Consider the following 13,248-nt stretch of genomic DNA (forward strand, 5'->3'; position numbering starts at 1 on the left):
ACAAACAACCAATCTGTTAGACAGTTACCTTGGATTTCTTTATTTATCATTAATAAATTGCCAAAAATACACTATTTACTACAAAGCAGTAGTGTAGGAAAATTCAAAATACATGAAATAAAGTTTTACGAAGTGGTTTTACTGCATTTGAATGAGATTTGGATTTTCCAACTTGGACAGCCCACTTATTTTATAGTACCAAATAATCGGGTTTGCCCTCCTGTCTGGCAAAAAAGGAACAAGTTACTTACCTGTAACTGTTGTTCTCCAGCATGGGTCTGGCATGGATTCACATGCTCATGAATATTCCCCGTCGTCAGGCTGGGAATCCTCGGTAAAGAAAAAACCAGTATCAGTTTCGTTTCTGATCTGTCTTTCGTAGTAATAACCAATCACTGGTCTCTGCGTCATACTGACCACAGCCAATGACTGCCCTCTACCTAAGCACCGCCTCTGGCAACCATCTTCAGATTTGGAAGCACGTGAAGTGGCAGTATGACCAAGTGAAGAGCCGCAGAGGGGTAGGCGGGAGGGTTCGCATGTGAATCCATGCCAGACCCATGCTGGAGAACAACAGTTACAGGTAAGTAACTTGTTCCTTCTCCAGCATGGGGTCTGGCATGGATTCACATGCTCATGAATAAAGAATACATAGCAGTACACACATGCACAACCACGGGAGGTGGCAAAGGCTCAACAATTAGCATCACATCAACTCAACATTAAGCATCTTACCTCCTCACCAGGCTCACCTCAGGCGAACAGGTTGCGCAGCACTGCTTGGCCGACCCTGGACTCCTCCCTGGAATCCCGGTCGACGCAGTAGAATTTCGTGAAGGTGTGCGTCGACCTCCACGTAGCAGCCCTGCATATGTCCAGCAGGGGCACACCAGATAGGAACGCCGTGGTAGCTGCGATCGCTCTGGTGGAATGGGCTCTCGGACGGCCAGGCAGCGGTCGGTTTGCCAACCGGTGACAGTACATGATACAGCCGGAGAGCCATCTGGAGATGGAAGCCTTCGAGAGAGCCTTCCCCTGATTGACAGGTCCAAAGTTCACAAAGAGTTGTGACGTCTTCCGAAACCCCTTCGTGCGGTCCACGTAGAACTTCAGCGCTCTAGCTACATCCAGCGAGTGCAAAGTCCTTTCAGCCGGCGACGAAGGCGACGGGAAGAACACAGGTAACACCAAGGGTTCGTTGAGATGGAAGTCCGACGGTACCTTGGGCATGAAGGAGGGGTGCGTCCTGAGCACTACCCTCGTGTCGTGGAAAGTCAAGTACGGGGCCTTGCAGGAAAGGGCCTGGATCTCTCCCACTCGTCGTGCGGAGGTGATGGCCACAAGAAAAGCTGTTTTCCACGATAGAAACTTCAACGGGGCCGAGTGCAGAGGCTCGAACGGAGGTCCCATGAGCTTGGTCAGCACCACGTTGAGCTCCCACGCCGGGGCCGGAGCCTTCACCGGCGGGAACGATCTGAACAGTCCCTTCATGAACTCTTTCACCAGACGATGAGACCACAAGGACGTCCGCCCCGTGGTTCTGGTGTATCGGGAGATCGCAGCAAGATGAATCTTGATGGACGCGTGTGCCAAACCAGCTTTGGCCAGCGTCAGCAGGTACGGCAGTACTTGGGGAGCCGTAATCCGTAGAGGGTTAATCTTCTGTGCGTGGCACCAGACAGAGAACCTCTTCCATTTGTGTCCGTAGCATTTAAGAGTCGAGGACGCCCTGGCCTTTGCAAGAACCTCTCTGCAATCGGCCGGTATGTCGTATCCTCCAAACTCTAGCGCTGCAGGAGCCAGGCCTGCAAGTTCAGCGACTTCGGGTCGTGGTGGAGGATGGCGCCTCCTTCCCTGGAGAGTAGATCCGCGTCCGCCGGCAGCTTGATCGGCGGGGACGCTGACAAGTCCAGAAGGTCCGGGAACCATATCTGCCTCGGCCACGCAGGTGCGACGAGGATCATCCTGCACCGTGACCTCTTGAGCTGGTTGACGAGCCGGATTAGCAGAGGCAAGGGAGGGAACGCGTAGAGGAACAGGCCCTCCCAGGGGAACGAGAAAGCATCGCCCATGCTCCTCGTCTGGGGAAACCTGCTGGCGAACCTCCGGCACTTGGTGTTCGTCGCCGTCGCGAACAGGTCGATCTGGGGTGTGCCCCACCGTCGGAAGAGGCGATCCACCAGATCCTGCCGTAGTTCCCACTCGTGGCACGAGCGCAGCTCCCTGCTGAGTGAGTCGGCGATGGTGTTTTTTATCCCTGCCAGATGAAACGGCACCAGAAAAATCCCTTGGGCGACGGCCCAATGCCACAGGTCCTGCGCCTCCTTGGACAGCGCTGGGGACCTGGTTCCGCCCTGTTTCCTGATGTAAAACATGGTGGTGGTGTTGTCGGTGAAGATCCTCACCACCTTGCCCTTGAGGGACGGAAGGAAGGACCTGAGGGCCCAAAACACTGCACGGAGCTCCAGGACGTTGATATGCAGGGACTTCTCCGTCGGGAGCCAGAGTCCCCTCGCGTGCAGATTTTCGGTGTGCGCTCCCCACCCTTCCAGGGAGGCATCCGTGGTCACAGTCTCCTGGTGGGCTGGGGTCTGGAAGTCCATGCCCGCCGTCAGATGCGCGCGGGTGCCCCACCACCGTATCGCTCGTCGGAAACTCTCGTCGAGCTTGATCCTTTCCTCGAAGCTGCCCGTCGTCTGGATCCAGCGCGCATCCAGGAATTCTTGCAACGGGCGCATCCGGAGCCTGCACATGGGAATGAGGTAGATGCAGGAAGACATCATCCCGAGGAGGGACTTGATGGATCTCACTTTGGCCGCGTCGGCCACCAACATCCGTTGCACCTTGCCCAAGATGGTCCTGGTCCTCTCCTCCGACGGGGAGGCCAGAAGGGACACTGTGTCGAGCCTCGCTCCCAGAAACAGTGCGACTTGCGCGGGCACCAGGTGGGATTTGGCGTAGTTCACGGAGAATCCCAGGTCCGTGAGGAGTTGGACGGTCCTTGCCGTGTGGACCACGGCGAGCTCCTTCGTCTTGGCGCGGATGAGCCAGTCGTCCAGGTAGGGGTAGACGTGAATCCCCTCGCGGCGCAGCTGCGCCGCCACCGGTGCGAGGCACTTGGTGAATACCCTGGGTGCCGACCGTAGTCCGAAGGGAAGGGCTTTGAACTGGTAATGACGCCCTTGGACCACGAACCTGAGGAATTTTCGGTGCCCCTTTAGGATGGGAATGTGGAAGTAGGCATCCTCCAAATCCAACGACGATAGGAAGTCTCCTTCCTCCAGTTGACCCAGGACGTGCTGGAGGGTGACCATCCGGAACTTCTGCGCCTTGATGAACTTGTTCAGCCGTCGCAGGTCCAGGATGGGGCGCCATCCTCCCGTCTTCTTCTTCACGAGGAAGTATCGCGAGTAGACTCCGGAGCCCCGAAGCCTCTTTGGGACGAGTTCGATGGCGCCCTCTGAGCATCGCCTTTACCTCCAAGAGAAGTTGAGGGACGTGAAGTTCTTTCCTGGCCACGGGGGGGACGCGCGGGCACCTTCTTTGAAACTCGAGCGCGTGGCCCCGGGCCAGGGCGTCCAGCACCCAACGGTCGGTGGAGATCCAGCCGGCCTCCCACCGGGGTGCTTCGGTGGGGGCCCGACCCCACGGCCGGTTCAATCCTGCTTGGACGCGGCCTTGCCGCCTTGACCTCCTTGGCGACGACGGCGGGGTCCGCTAGACTTGCCTCGTCCTCTGTAGGCCTCTTGCGACGACGAGCGGGCCGCTTGACGGTAGGAAGCGAAACCGCCGCCGGAACCTTTGGAGGCGCTCTTGCCTCCGCCGCTCCGAAAGGGCGTCCGTCGTTGCTGCAGGACTCCAAGGGCCCGGGCCGTCTCAGTATCCGCCTTGATGGCCTGAAGGGAATCGTCCACTGTCTTCCCAAACAGGTTGTTCCCGTCGAAGGGCATGTCCAGGACTCTGGTCTGGACGTCCTGCCGAAAGTCCGTAGCTTTGAGCCATCCACGACGTCGAAGGCAAACGCTGTTGCCCAGCTGGCGGAACCCAGTGTCGGCGATGTCCGTCGCCACGGTGATGGCGTGGTCCGAAGCCACTTCACCTTCCTGGAGGATCTCAAGGGCCTCCGCCCTCTTGTCGTCCGGCAGAAAATCCAGCAGGGGAGCTATCTTGTACCAGAGCTCCCTGTCGTAGCGGGCCACGATAGCCAAGGCGTTGGCCGCTTTAATCGTCGTCGCTGCCGACGAGATGACTCTACGTCCCATAGCATCCAATTTCTTTCCCTCGCCGTCCGGCGGGGAAGTCGATGTGGAGGCCGCACCCCCCCCCGCTTTCTTCCTGGCTGCCGCGGAGACGACGGAGTCCGGGGTAGGCTGCGCCCGGAGGCATAGGGGGGCCGTGTCCGGGACCCGGTACTTTTTCTCGTACCGGTCTCTTCTAGCTGGCGTAGTGGAAGGGTTCTTGAGGAGGGAAAGGCCCTCATCCCAAATGTCGTCCAACAGAGGCACTGCGAGGACCGTCTTCCTCTTGGCCTCGCGCCGCTGATAAAGGAAGCCTTCCTTTTTCTTCTCCTCAGGGCAGAGTTGGAAAAGCTCGGAAGCCCTGGAGATCATGGAGTGGAAAGATCCGATCTCGTCGGGCGGAGAAGCCCTGGTGGGGGGCGACGACGGAAAATCCTCGTCGTATGCCTCGTCGTCCGTACCCGTCGCTGCCGTGTCAGTCCCCGTATCATCCCCTCGGGTGGACGGGGAGGAGGGCTGGACGGGGCGCGACGGTTGAAAAGGAGGTGGAGGATGGATCCTTCTTTTCTTGGTAGGGGGAACACCAGAAGGTCCCGGTTCTGGATCCCCCGACGGGAGAGGTTCCTCCGTCGGTAACGGTAGCCTCGTCCTTATCTCGGTGCATAAGGACTGTATGGCCAACAAAATGGCCGCCGAGTTGTCTCGCGGCGCTGGCAGAGGGGAATCCGACGGGCGAGCAGGGGCCCCGTCGGTATCCTCGACGATGTCGTCGTCGTCACCCGCGTCGGGGTCCATTCCGACGGGCTGGCCTTGTTCCACGCCTAGGCCGTGGCTTAAGACCTCGATCAGCTCCTCTTCTGAGGTAGAGGCCGAATCTACGACGACGCCCTGCCCCCCCCTTCTTCTTCCCCACGGAGGGTTTCACGGGGGTCCTATCGATGGGCACAAAAGAAGACTCCCTCCGAGGAGGCAGGGAGATTCTGGGCCCTGAGGTCGCCACCACTGGCGCAGCCTCCACAGGCTGAGCCAGGGCCGCCGCGACCGTTTCGATAGAGGGCTTGGTCGGATGGATCAAGGCCTTCACCACCTTAGGTGCGCTCACCGCCTTATCCTTGAGGGAGGGGGCACTGCCACGCTCCTCCTCTGCCTTAGAGCTCGACCGGGGCCTCTCCAGGAGCTTCGCCGGGTGCTCGGCCTTCCTCTTACCCGACCCAGAGCGTTGGCTCGTGGTTGATGGTGCCGGGGAGGGTGCGCCCTGCCTGGCGCCCGTAGAGCCCGACCGTTCGGCGCTCCCGGTGCCAGCGGACTCGCGGTGCTTGGCCTTATGTTGGGCCCCCGTCGCCGGGGCGCCCTCAAAGGTCTTAGAAGACCGCTCGGATTTCTTCTTCTTCTCGCCAGACGGGCTCTTACCCTCCAGCCAGTTGGCGAGACGTTGATGACGGTCCTTCATGGACCGTTCCGACATGTTGCCGCAAAACGCACAGTCCTTCTCCACGTGCGTTTTGTCCTCATGAAGGCAGTAAAGGCAGAAAGAGTGTTCGTCTTCCTTAAAGACGTTCTGCAGCTGGCATCCAGGGCAGACCCTGAACAGCTTTCCGGGCGTCGAGCTTCCCTTCTCCTGGGCCATCTCCGAGACCGGGCCTGAGAAGCTTCTGGAGTCCTCCGAAGTGTAGCTCGACGAAATCTTCACCCTTGAGGGGCACAGACGAATCCGACACGGGTCCCCGTTGATCGGATGTAGGATCGGTGGAGCTTGAGGCTCTTTTTGACCGAAAGAATTGAAGTTTTTTGTGAAAAAGCGCGAAAAATAGCACTAACGCTCGAGAGCAATAGCACGAGGATCCCAACACATGAACGTGCGGTAAAAATCTGAAGATGGCTGCCAGAGGCGGTGCTTAGGTAGAGGGCAGTCATTGGCTGTGGTCAGTATGACGCAGAGACCAGTGATTGGTTATTACTACGAAAGACAGATCAGAAACGAAACTGATACTGGTTTTTTCTTTACCGAGGATTCCCAGCCTGACGACGGGGAATATTCATGAGCATGTGAATCCATGCCAGACCCCATGCTGGAGAAGTACTAGAACGCACTTCAAAATATAGACAGAATAAACAGGTTTCCATCACAGACAATAGCTGTGGTGAATGAAAAACACTGCATTCTGCACCACCATTTGCAAATTACAGGAGCCAAAAACTAAATGTATACAAAAGTTCCCATGGTACAATTCACACTGATCGCAAAATAAATTTTTCTGTCGCACTGTGCCAGCCATACATTTGAAAATACTTATAAACAGTTTCCGCATTTACTTACACCGGTTTTGCCACTTCCGGTTTCAGCAGCCTACAAAGAAAAAATAAATGTAAATTTTTTGTTCAAAGACTTGGTTTTCTTTTTTTTTTTATAGTTCTTCTGTAGCCATAGGCGACTGTAAATCACATGTGTTACTATTTCTTATAGCAAATTCGAAGACATCTTGCTACAGCCTATTGGACACAACACATTTCATCTGTATAGTTCTGATCTTTACTTTTACCCTTATTTGTTGACACTCAATTTGTCCATCCACCCTCGTTTTGAAGTTATAACATAATAAGTTGACTTATTAGAAGCACATGGAACTGGGGATCCATGTGATGGGTCTACCAGTGAGGCGAATAAGGTGGCCAGGTGCCTTTCAAAGCTAGTTAATGATTGACCAGCGTGGTATGAACCCAGTCAAACGGGAGGGGATAGTCACATGGCACCATCAAGAAACCGGCCCTTTTAAAGGGGGATAGGGCGGTGCATCCTCTACAACTGGGGAGAAAGCAAATTAGTCTCTTTCCAAATCACCTTTTGCATCCTCTGGAACTGGGGACACCGATTCAGAAGTGCCAGACACTAAATTAGCAACTACAAAGAACAAGCAGCAACTGAAAGCTCAGTTCATCTCCTGCGCTTGTTGAAATGTAATGTTAAAAGGTACTTATATAGCACACCGTCACCAACGGAATTGGTCCCCAGGCGCTCGGGAGGATCTGGAAACGAGAAGGTGGGATGGGTTAGTAAGGTGAAGAGGGAGTAGGATAGAGAGGAGTGGTGTACTGTTGGCAGCTTCATTTTGGTAGACACCGGGTGCTGAGCTTTGGTGCGACTATCGGAGTCAGTCCGCGTGTGCTGTAGGTGCAGCATATGTGTTGTTGCGGTGTGGTGAAGTGTGTGCGGCTTGTTGTGTGAGTTTTCTTTTTTTTTTAGAGAGATGTATGCAGAGAGTTTGAGCTTATATTGGTTAGTGGGTTATATGACATTTAACATGCTAACATTCACAGTTCTGTCCAAGTGTAGTACTTGCTAGTCTACATATTCCGTCTGAGTGTGTTACTCGCTAACCTTCCCAATAATTGTCTAGATGTGGGGCAGGATAACGTTCTCAATTCTGAGTGTGGCAGATTCCAACACTCAAGTTCCATCTAGGTGTAGCATGTGCCAACATTCACAATCCCATCTAGATGCAAGGCAGGCCTGAGCTAGGAAATCTGACCAAGTGTGACGCACGCTACAGTTAAGAAATCCATCTAGGTGTGGCACAAGCTAACATTCGAATTTCTGTCTAGATGCGACGTAGGCCAAAGTTAAGAATTCCAACTAAGTATGGCACATGCCAACATTCAAGCTCCATCCAAGCGTGGCATGTGCTAACATTCACAATCCTATCTAGATGCGAGGTAGGGCTGAGCTAGGAAATCCGACTAAGAGTGACGCATGCTAACATTCAAGTTCCATCTAGGTGTGGCATGTGCCAACATTGGGAATTATGTTCTTAAGTAATGCAAAACATTTACAGTCCGGTCATGCGTAGATTTCAGTCGGTGGACACAAATCTCTCTAAATATGCATGGTGCAAGTATGTGGTGGTGTACTTTATGGAACGGTAAGGTAAAGTGGCGGGGGCTTTCTGGAGTAGAGGAATTGCTCGACACCCCACCCAAGCCACACTTAGGGTTTTTGTTGGTGTCTCTTGACTGCTGGCTTCATTGGCTTCCGCTGCTGACACCTGCCCAACACCTCTTGGAGCCGCCCTTTGCCTTGGGGCCCTTAGCCGAAGGGGCTGCCCTGGGGAGTTCAGATTTGTCTATCATGTGACCAATCACGGGGGTCGGGGTGGGAGGGATGGGGTGGGTTGGAAGGCGGGAAAAACACGGGAAGCTGGGCGGGAGGGGGAGAGGGGACAAGGCTGCACTCTGGCAGCTGCGGGTACATTATTATTTTAAAATGGGCCCAAAGCGGTCCCGGCCATGTAAACCTAGAGAGGGGAAAAGCTGAACCTCAGCCAGCACACCAGGCCTCCACACTCATACAGTGAGGAGCCACTAGGAGAAGGGAGACGACTCCAGGCTCAGGGTGTGTGGAAAAGAGCCAAGGTACGCCAAACGTCTTAATTTAGGTAAAGTGGACAGAGAGATGAACAAGTTACTTACCAACTGTAACATTCTTTCGATTGGATGTTCCTCCCACGTATTCCTCATCTTTAGATATATCCTTTAGGTTTCGCCTAGGAATTTTTTTTCTCTTTCTCCAGCAGAGGGCGTTCCACTCGAGGTCGCGGCGTCGATGTCCCTCGGCGGCATCCGTCGAGTATCGACGTCATCCCTCGTATAAGTGCCTCGAGCGCGCACGTTGGCCTCAGTTCTGTTATTTCGTATAATATAGTCCATGGATCTTACTTCGTTTAAGGTATGCCTCTTTTGACCCAAGCCATAAAAGAGTTTAGAGTGTAATACACGTAAACTGTACTGTGGGGTTAGGATGGGAGGGTTGATGAGGAATACATGGGAGGAACATCCAATCGAAAGAACGTTACAGTTGGTAAGTAACTTGTTCTTCGAATTGATTGTGTCCTCCCACGTATTCCTCATCTTTAGATAGACTCCCAAAGTAGTTTTGTCTCGGAGGTGGGAGTACAGTATCCTTTTTTAATCATGTACAGAATGTAGTACAGATTTTGCAAACAGACCTCCTTGAGAAGAAGTCGAGTCCAATGCATAATGTTTTATAAAAGGTGTGCATAGATGACCATGTGGCTGCTGCACAAATATCTTGCACAGGGACACCCATTTTTAATGCTGTAGAAGTTGCCATGCCCCTAGTCGAATGAGCTCTTAGTCCATCAGGTGGTTCTTTTCCTGCCAATCTATAGCATTCTGTTATGGCTAAGATTATCCATCTGGATAAAGTTTGTTTTGTTATCAGAAGGCCCAGTTTACGTCCAGTGTATCCCACAAAAAGTTGATCACACTGTCGAATCTTTGCAAATCTAGAGATGTAAAAACTAAGCTCTCCTGGGATCCAGTCTATGAAGTCTTTCCTCTTCCTTGCTTGTATGAGGTGGAGGATAAAATGTAGGCAAAGTTATCTTTTATGACAGATGAAAATTAGAAACAATTTTTGGGAGAAAAGAAGGTTTAACCCTAAAAGATGGTGAGGAGGTCCGCTCGAAAGCGCCTGCAACTCACTTACCCTGCGGGCTGATGTTAATGCTACAAGAAGTATTGTTTTTAACGTAAGGAGCCTTAGTGGGCAAGAATGTAAAGGCTCAAATGGAATACATGTGAGAAATTTTAAAACTAGATTTAGATCCCACACCGGAACCTGGAAAGGTACCGGGGCAAAGACATTATTTAAACCTTTTAGGAATTGAATTATCAAGGGTATTTTAAAGTAAGATTCTTCTTCAGAAGAGCACTTAAAGATGGATAGCGCTGCTAAATATCCCTTTATTGTCCCAACCTGGAGCCCCAGATTGGCCAAATGTAACAGAAAAGATAAAATTGTGGGGATATTACACTGAAAAGGGTCCACATTCTTTTCTCTGCACCAGCTACTGAACTTGTTCCAACGACACTGATACAGAGACTTAGTTGCTGGCCTTCTGGCCGAAAGCAAAATCTCCATCACGTCATCCGGAAGGTCCCTATCCTTGTAGCTCAGCCTTTCAGAAGCCATGCGTGAAGGTTGAGTGTGTTGACCTCCGGATGGAGAACATGACCTTCTTGTCGCGAGAGAAGATCCTCTCTTCTTGGAAGACGTATTGGAGGGCAGATGGACATGTCGAGGAGGTCCGGGTACCACGTTCTCCTGGCCCAATCCGGAGCAATTAGGATCATGGTTTTCCCGAACTTTCTCAACCTCCTGATTACTTGAGGGATCACAGGGATTGGAGGAAACGCGTACAGTAGTTGGAACTCCCATTCCACCACGAACGCATCCCCTAGAGCTCCTCTTGGGGGAAATTCCCTTGAGCAGTACAGTTCGCACTTCCGGTTGACCCCGGTTGCGAACAGATCTACTGGAAGCACTGCCAAGGACTGTTTGCTGTGCTGGTCCCTAATTGAGGAGCGCTGCGCTGTGATTTTGCACAGCCCTCGTGTGGCGGTGGTCTTCACCTTTCCGAACCTCGCCTCTCTTGAACCTGAACTGCCGTTGGACAAGGAGGAAGTCTTTCACAGTGACACCGTTGTGCCTGACCTGCAGCATTATTATTATTATTATTCCTCCTCCTCCTCCTCCTCCTCCTCCTCCTCCTCCTCCTCCTCCTCCTCCTCCTCCTCCTCCTCCTCCTCCCCCCCTTATGTATAGTGGACAGTGAATACGAGTTAAGCAGTAATTTAAATTTATTCTTTTTGTTCTCTCTCTCTTCTATTGTTCAAAGGTGTTCTGAATCAAGCTTCCCTCTGTTGGAACACGCCCCTCCTACCTCCATAAATTCACTCGCCCCCAGCGCACCCGCGCTGCGCACCGCGAACCACTGCCAAGGACTGTTTGCTGTGCGCGGCACGTGGTGGGTGGCTGTTTCTAAGCGGACAAACGATTTGGGTAAGCCCTGCTTTATTCTTTTGTATTCCGCTTCCCTTCTGACAGCTTAATTAATAAATACTAATACGGTTGGGTTCTTGCAACGCAACCTTAAAATAAAAAATAAAAAAATAATACTAAAAAAAAATAAAACATCACACATTATTTCGGTGAGTTGCTATTGTTGTGATGTTACAATAGGTGACGTGTTATATTCCTACCAACCACTAATTTATGGATTCCTCTTTATTCACCTTAAGGAACGGGAAACAATTGCGGGAATCCAACAAAAAATCTGGTCTTAAATCTATTCCAAAAGCAAAAATGGAAGGAGTTAGGGTATCAGAAACTTGTCCACATTCCGAGCCTCCCGCTGACATACAAACGATGTCTACTGCGAATCCTGTAGAACTGGCGGTCGCTCTGAGTGCTTCTGAACAACATACAGGCACTGAAGTATCTGTTCCTTTACTCGAATTACAAGTGCACACACCTTTCACATTACAAACTGCCAACAACATAGATACTCAATCTAGTGTCTTTCTTGAGGTGACCGATAAAGACCCTATGCCCATCTCCGATACCTCTATGCTCGCTCCTGGCATAATCTCGGCCTTAGAAAGGTGAATTAGTCTCTCTCTAGGCCCATCCACTCCCGTAGCATCTTCTTGCGGAGTGAGGGAACATGTCCATTTCCATCAGACGCCATGTCCGCCTTTAGCGTCTTTTAACCAGCCTTCTTCATCCAGAAGTCATTCACGGGAAATGTTTGCGTTGAGCAAAATGAGAAGTTCACCCACTTTTGAACTTCAATCTCTCATGAAACCACAACATGAGAATACTGTATTCTCTGATCCTTTGAATAATCAATTACCACATGTGACTTCTCTTGATCCTACTGCCCCCCACTCTCCTCTATCTCCAATATCGAACAACGAAAACTCTTCACATTCATTGGAGCGTGAATTACATTCATTTCCTGTATTGACTCGTATCTTAAATCTATTGGATAGGGGACATGAATTCACACATGTGCTGTTAAAGGATATAAAAGAATCTATTGTTGACAATTCGATTAAACTAGCAAAAATCGAAGGGTTTATGTTAGCCCAGGAATCTTGTCATAAGTTTCATATTGCTTGTCCTGAACGCACGGCTGAGCTTGTAAAGAGAAGTTTGCCTGCCAACCTGGCAATACAGGCTCTAACTTCGCAAAGTACACAAACAACTGAAATTACATACTTACTAAATGGCATGCCCACCTCTTTTGCTAATGCCACAGTTGGAGTTAGTTTGCCAGAAACTTCTACTTCTGGCACAACCCCAATGGACATAGTAGAGGTGGCGAAACTTCAGCACGAGAGAATACTACAAATTGAACATATGCTATTTAGATCAGAGCTGTTTTCAGCTGACCTTCTTAACAATGATACAAATGCTCAAGCTGCTACTGCGGATGAGCCGGCTCCTGATAGTCCCTCAGCGATTATAAATTTACTTGAGGATTCCATCTTGACCTCGCTTGATTTGACTGAGGTGCCATCTAATATTTATCATCCCTCACGGAGGATGAAAAAATCCTATCAGAGAGCATTGAAACGAAGAAACAAATCAAAGAAAAACTATGCCTGCATTGCGAATAGTGGCAGTGCAGCTATCTCTTTGCAGGTTCCAGCCAAAAATTGTAACAATGGGGATGTAATACTGAATACTTCACAAATTGGAAGCGAAGATTTTCGTTTTAATTCAAGCCAACTGAACGAAGAAAGTTTAATGGCGCTACAAATAAATTCCTCTAAAAAAACTAAAAAAAAAGCAAAGAAAGGAATGTGTCCAAACTCTCTTAAACCAATTGTAGAGAACGCAATAGAAGATCTCACTCATACTGGAGAATTAGTTGGTTGTGAAGATGTTGGAAGCTCTAGCACGTTAGTTCAGGCAAATCTAAATACTTTTTTTCCCCTGATTGAAAACAAAAAAACATCATGCTGTGGTGGGACTACTAACATTAAGAAAGAAGCTCCCGAATCTATTACTCCAATTACTATGAATGTCCCAGTAATGTTTCACCAACCCACGACTATGATTCAACTGCAGGAACCTCAAATCTCTTTCCCGCAGAATATTGCTACTCAAATGCTCCTCCCAACTATGTTGACAGCCACTAATAAT

General features: G+C 50.9%; 1 protein-coding gene across 2 annotated transcripts in view; it reads right to left on the reverse strand.

Moving 5' to 3' along the window:
* DDX1 (DEAD-box helicase 1) overlaps window positions 1–13,248 on the reverse strand; it is a 795,552-nt gene that overhangs the window by 674,144 nt on the left and 108,160 nt on the right. For both annotated transcript variants that reach the window (XM_069605939.1, XM_069605941.1), the window contains exon 4: window positions 6,556–6,585. In XM_069605939.1, the coding sequence (XP_069462040.1) occupies window positions 6,556–6,585 (30 nt within the window). The remainder of the gene's footprint in view (window positions 1–6,555; window positions 6,586–13,248) is intronic.

Source organism: Ambystoma mexicanum, chromosome 4p, assembly GCF_040938575.1.
Source record: "Ambystoma mexicanum isolate Mex_15411 chromosome 4p, UKY_AmexF1_1, whole genome shotgun sequence".
Taxonomy (NCBI): Eukaryota; Metazoa; Chordata; class Amphibia; order Caudata; family Ambystomatidae; genus Ambystoma; species Ambystoma mexicanum.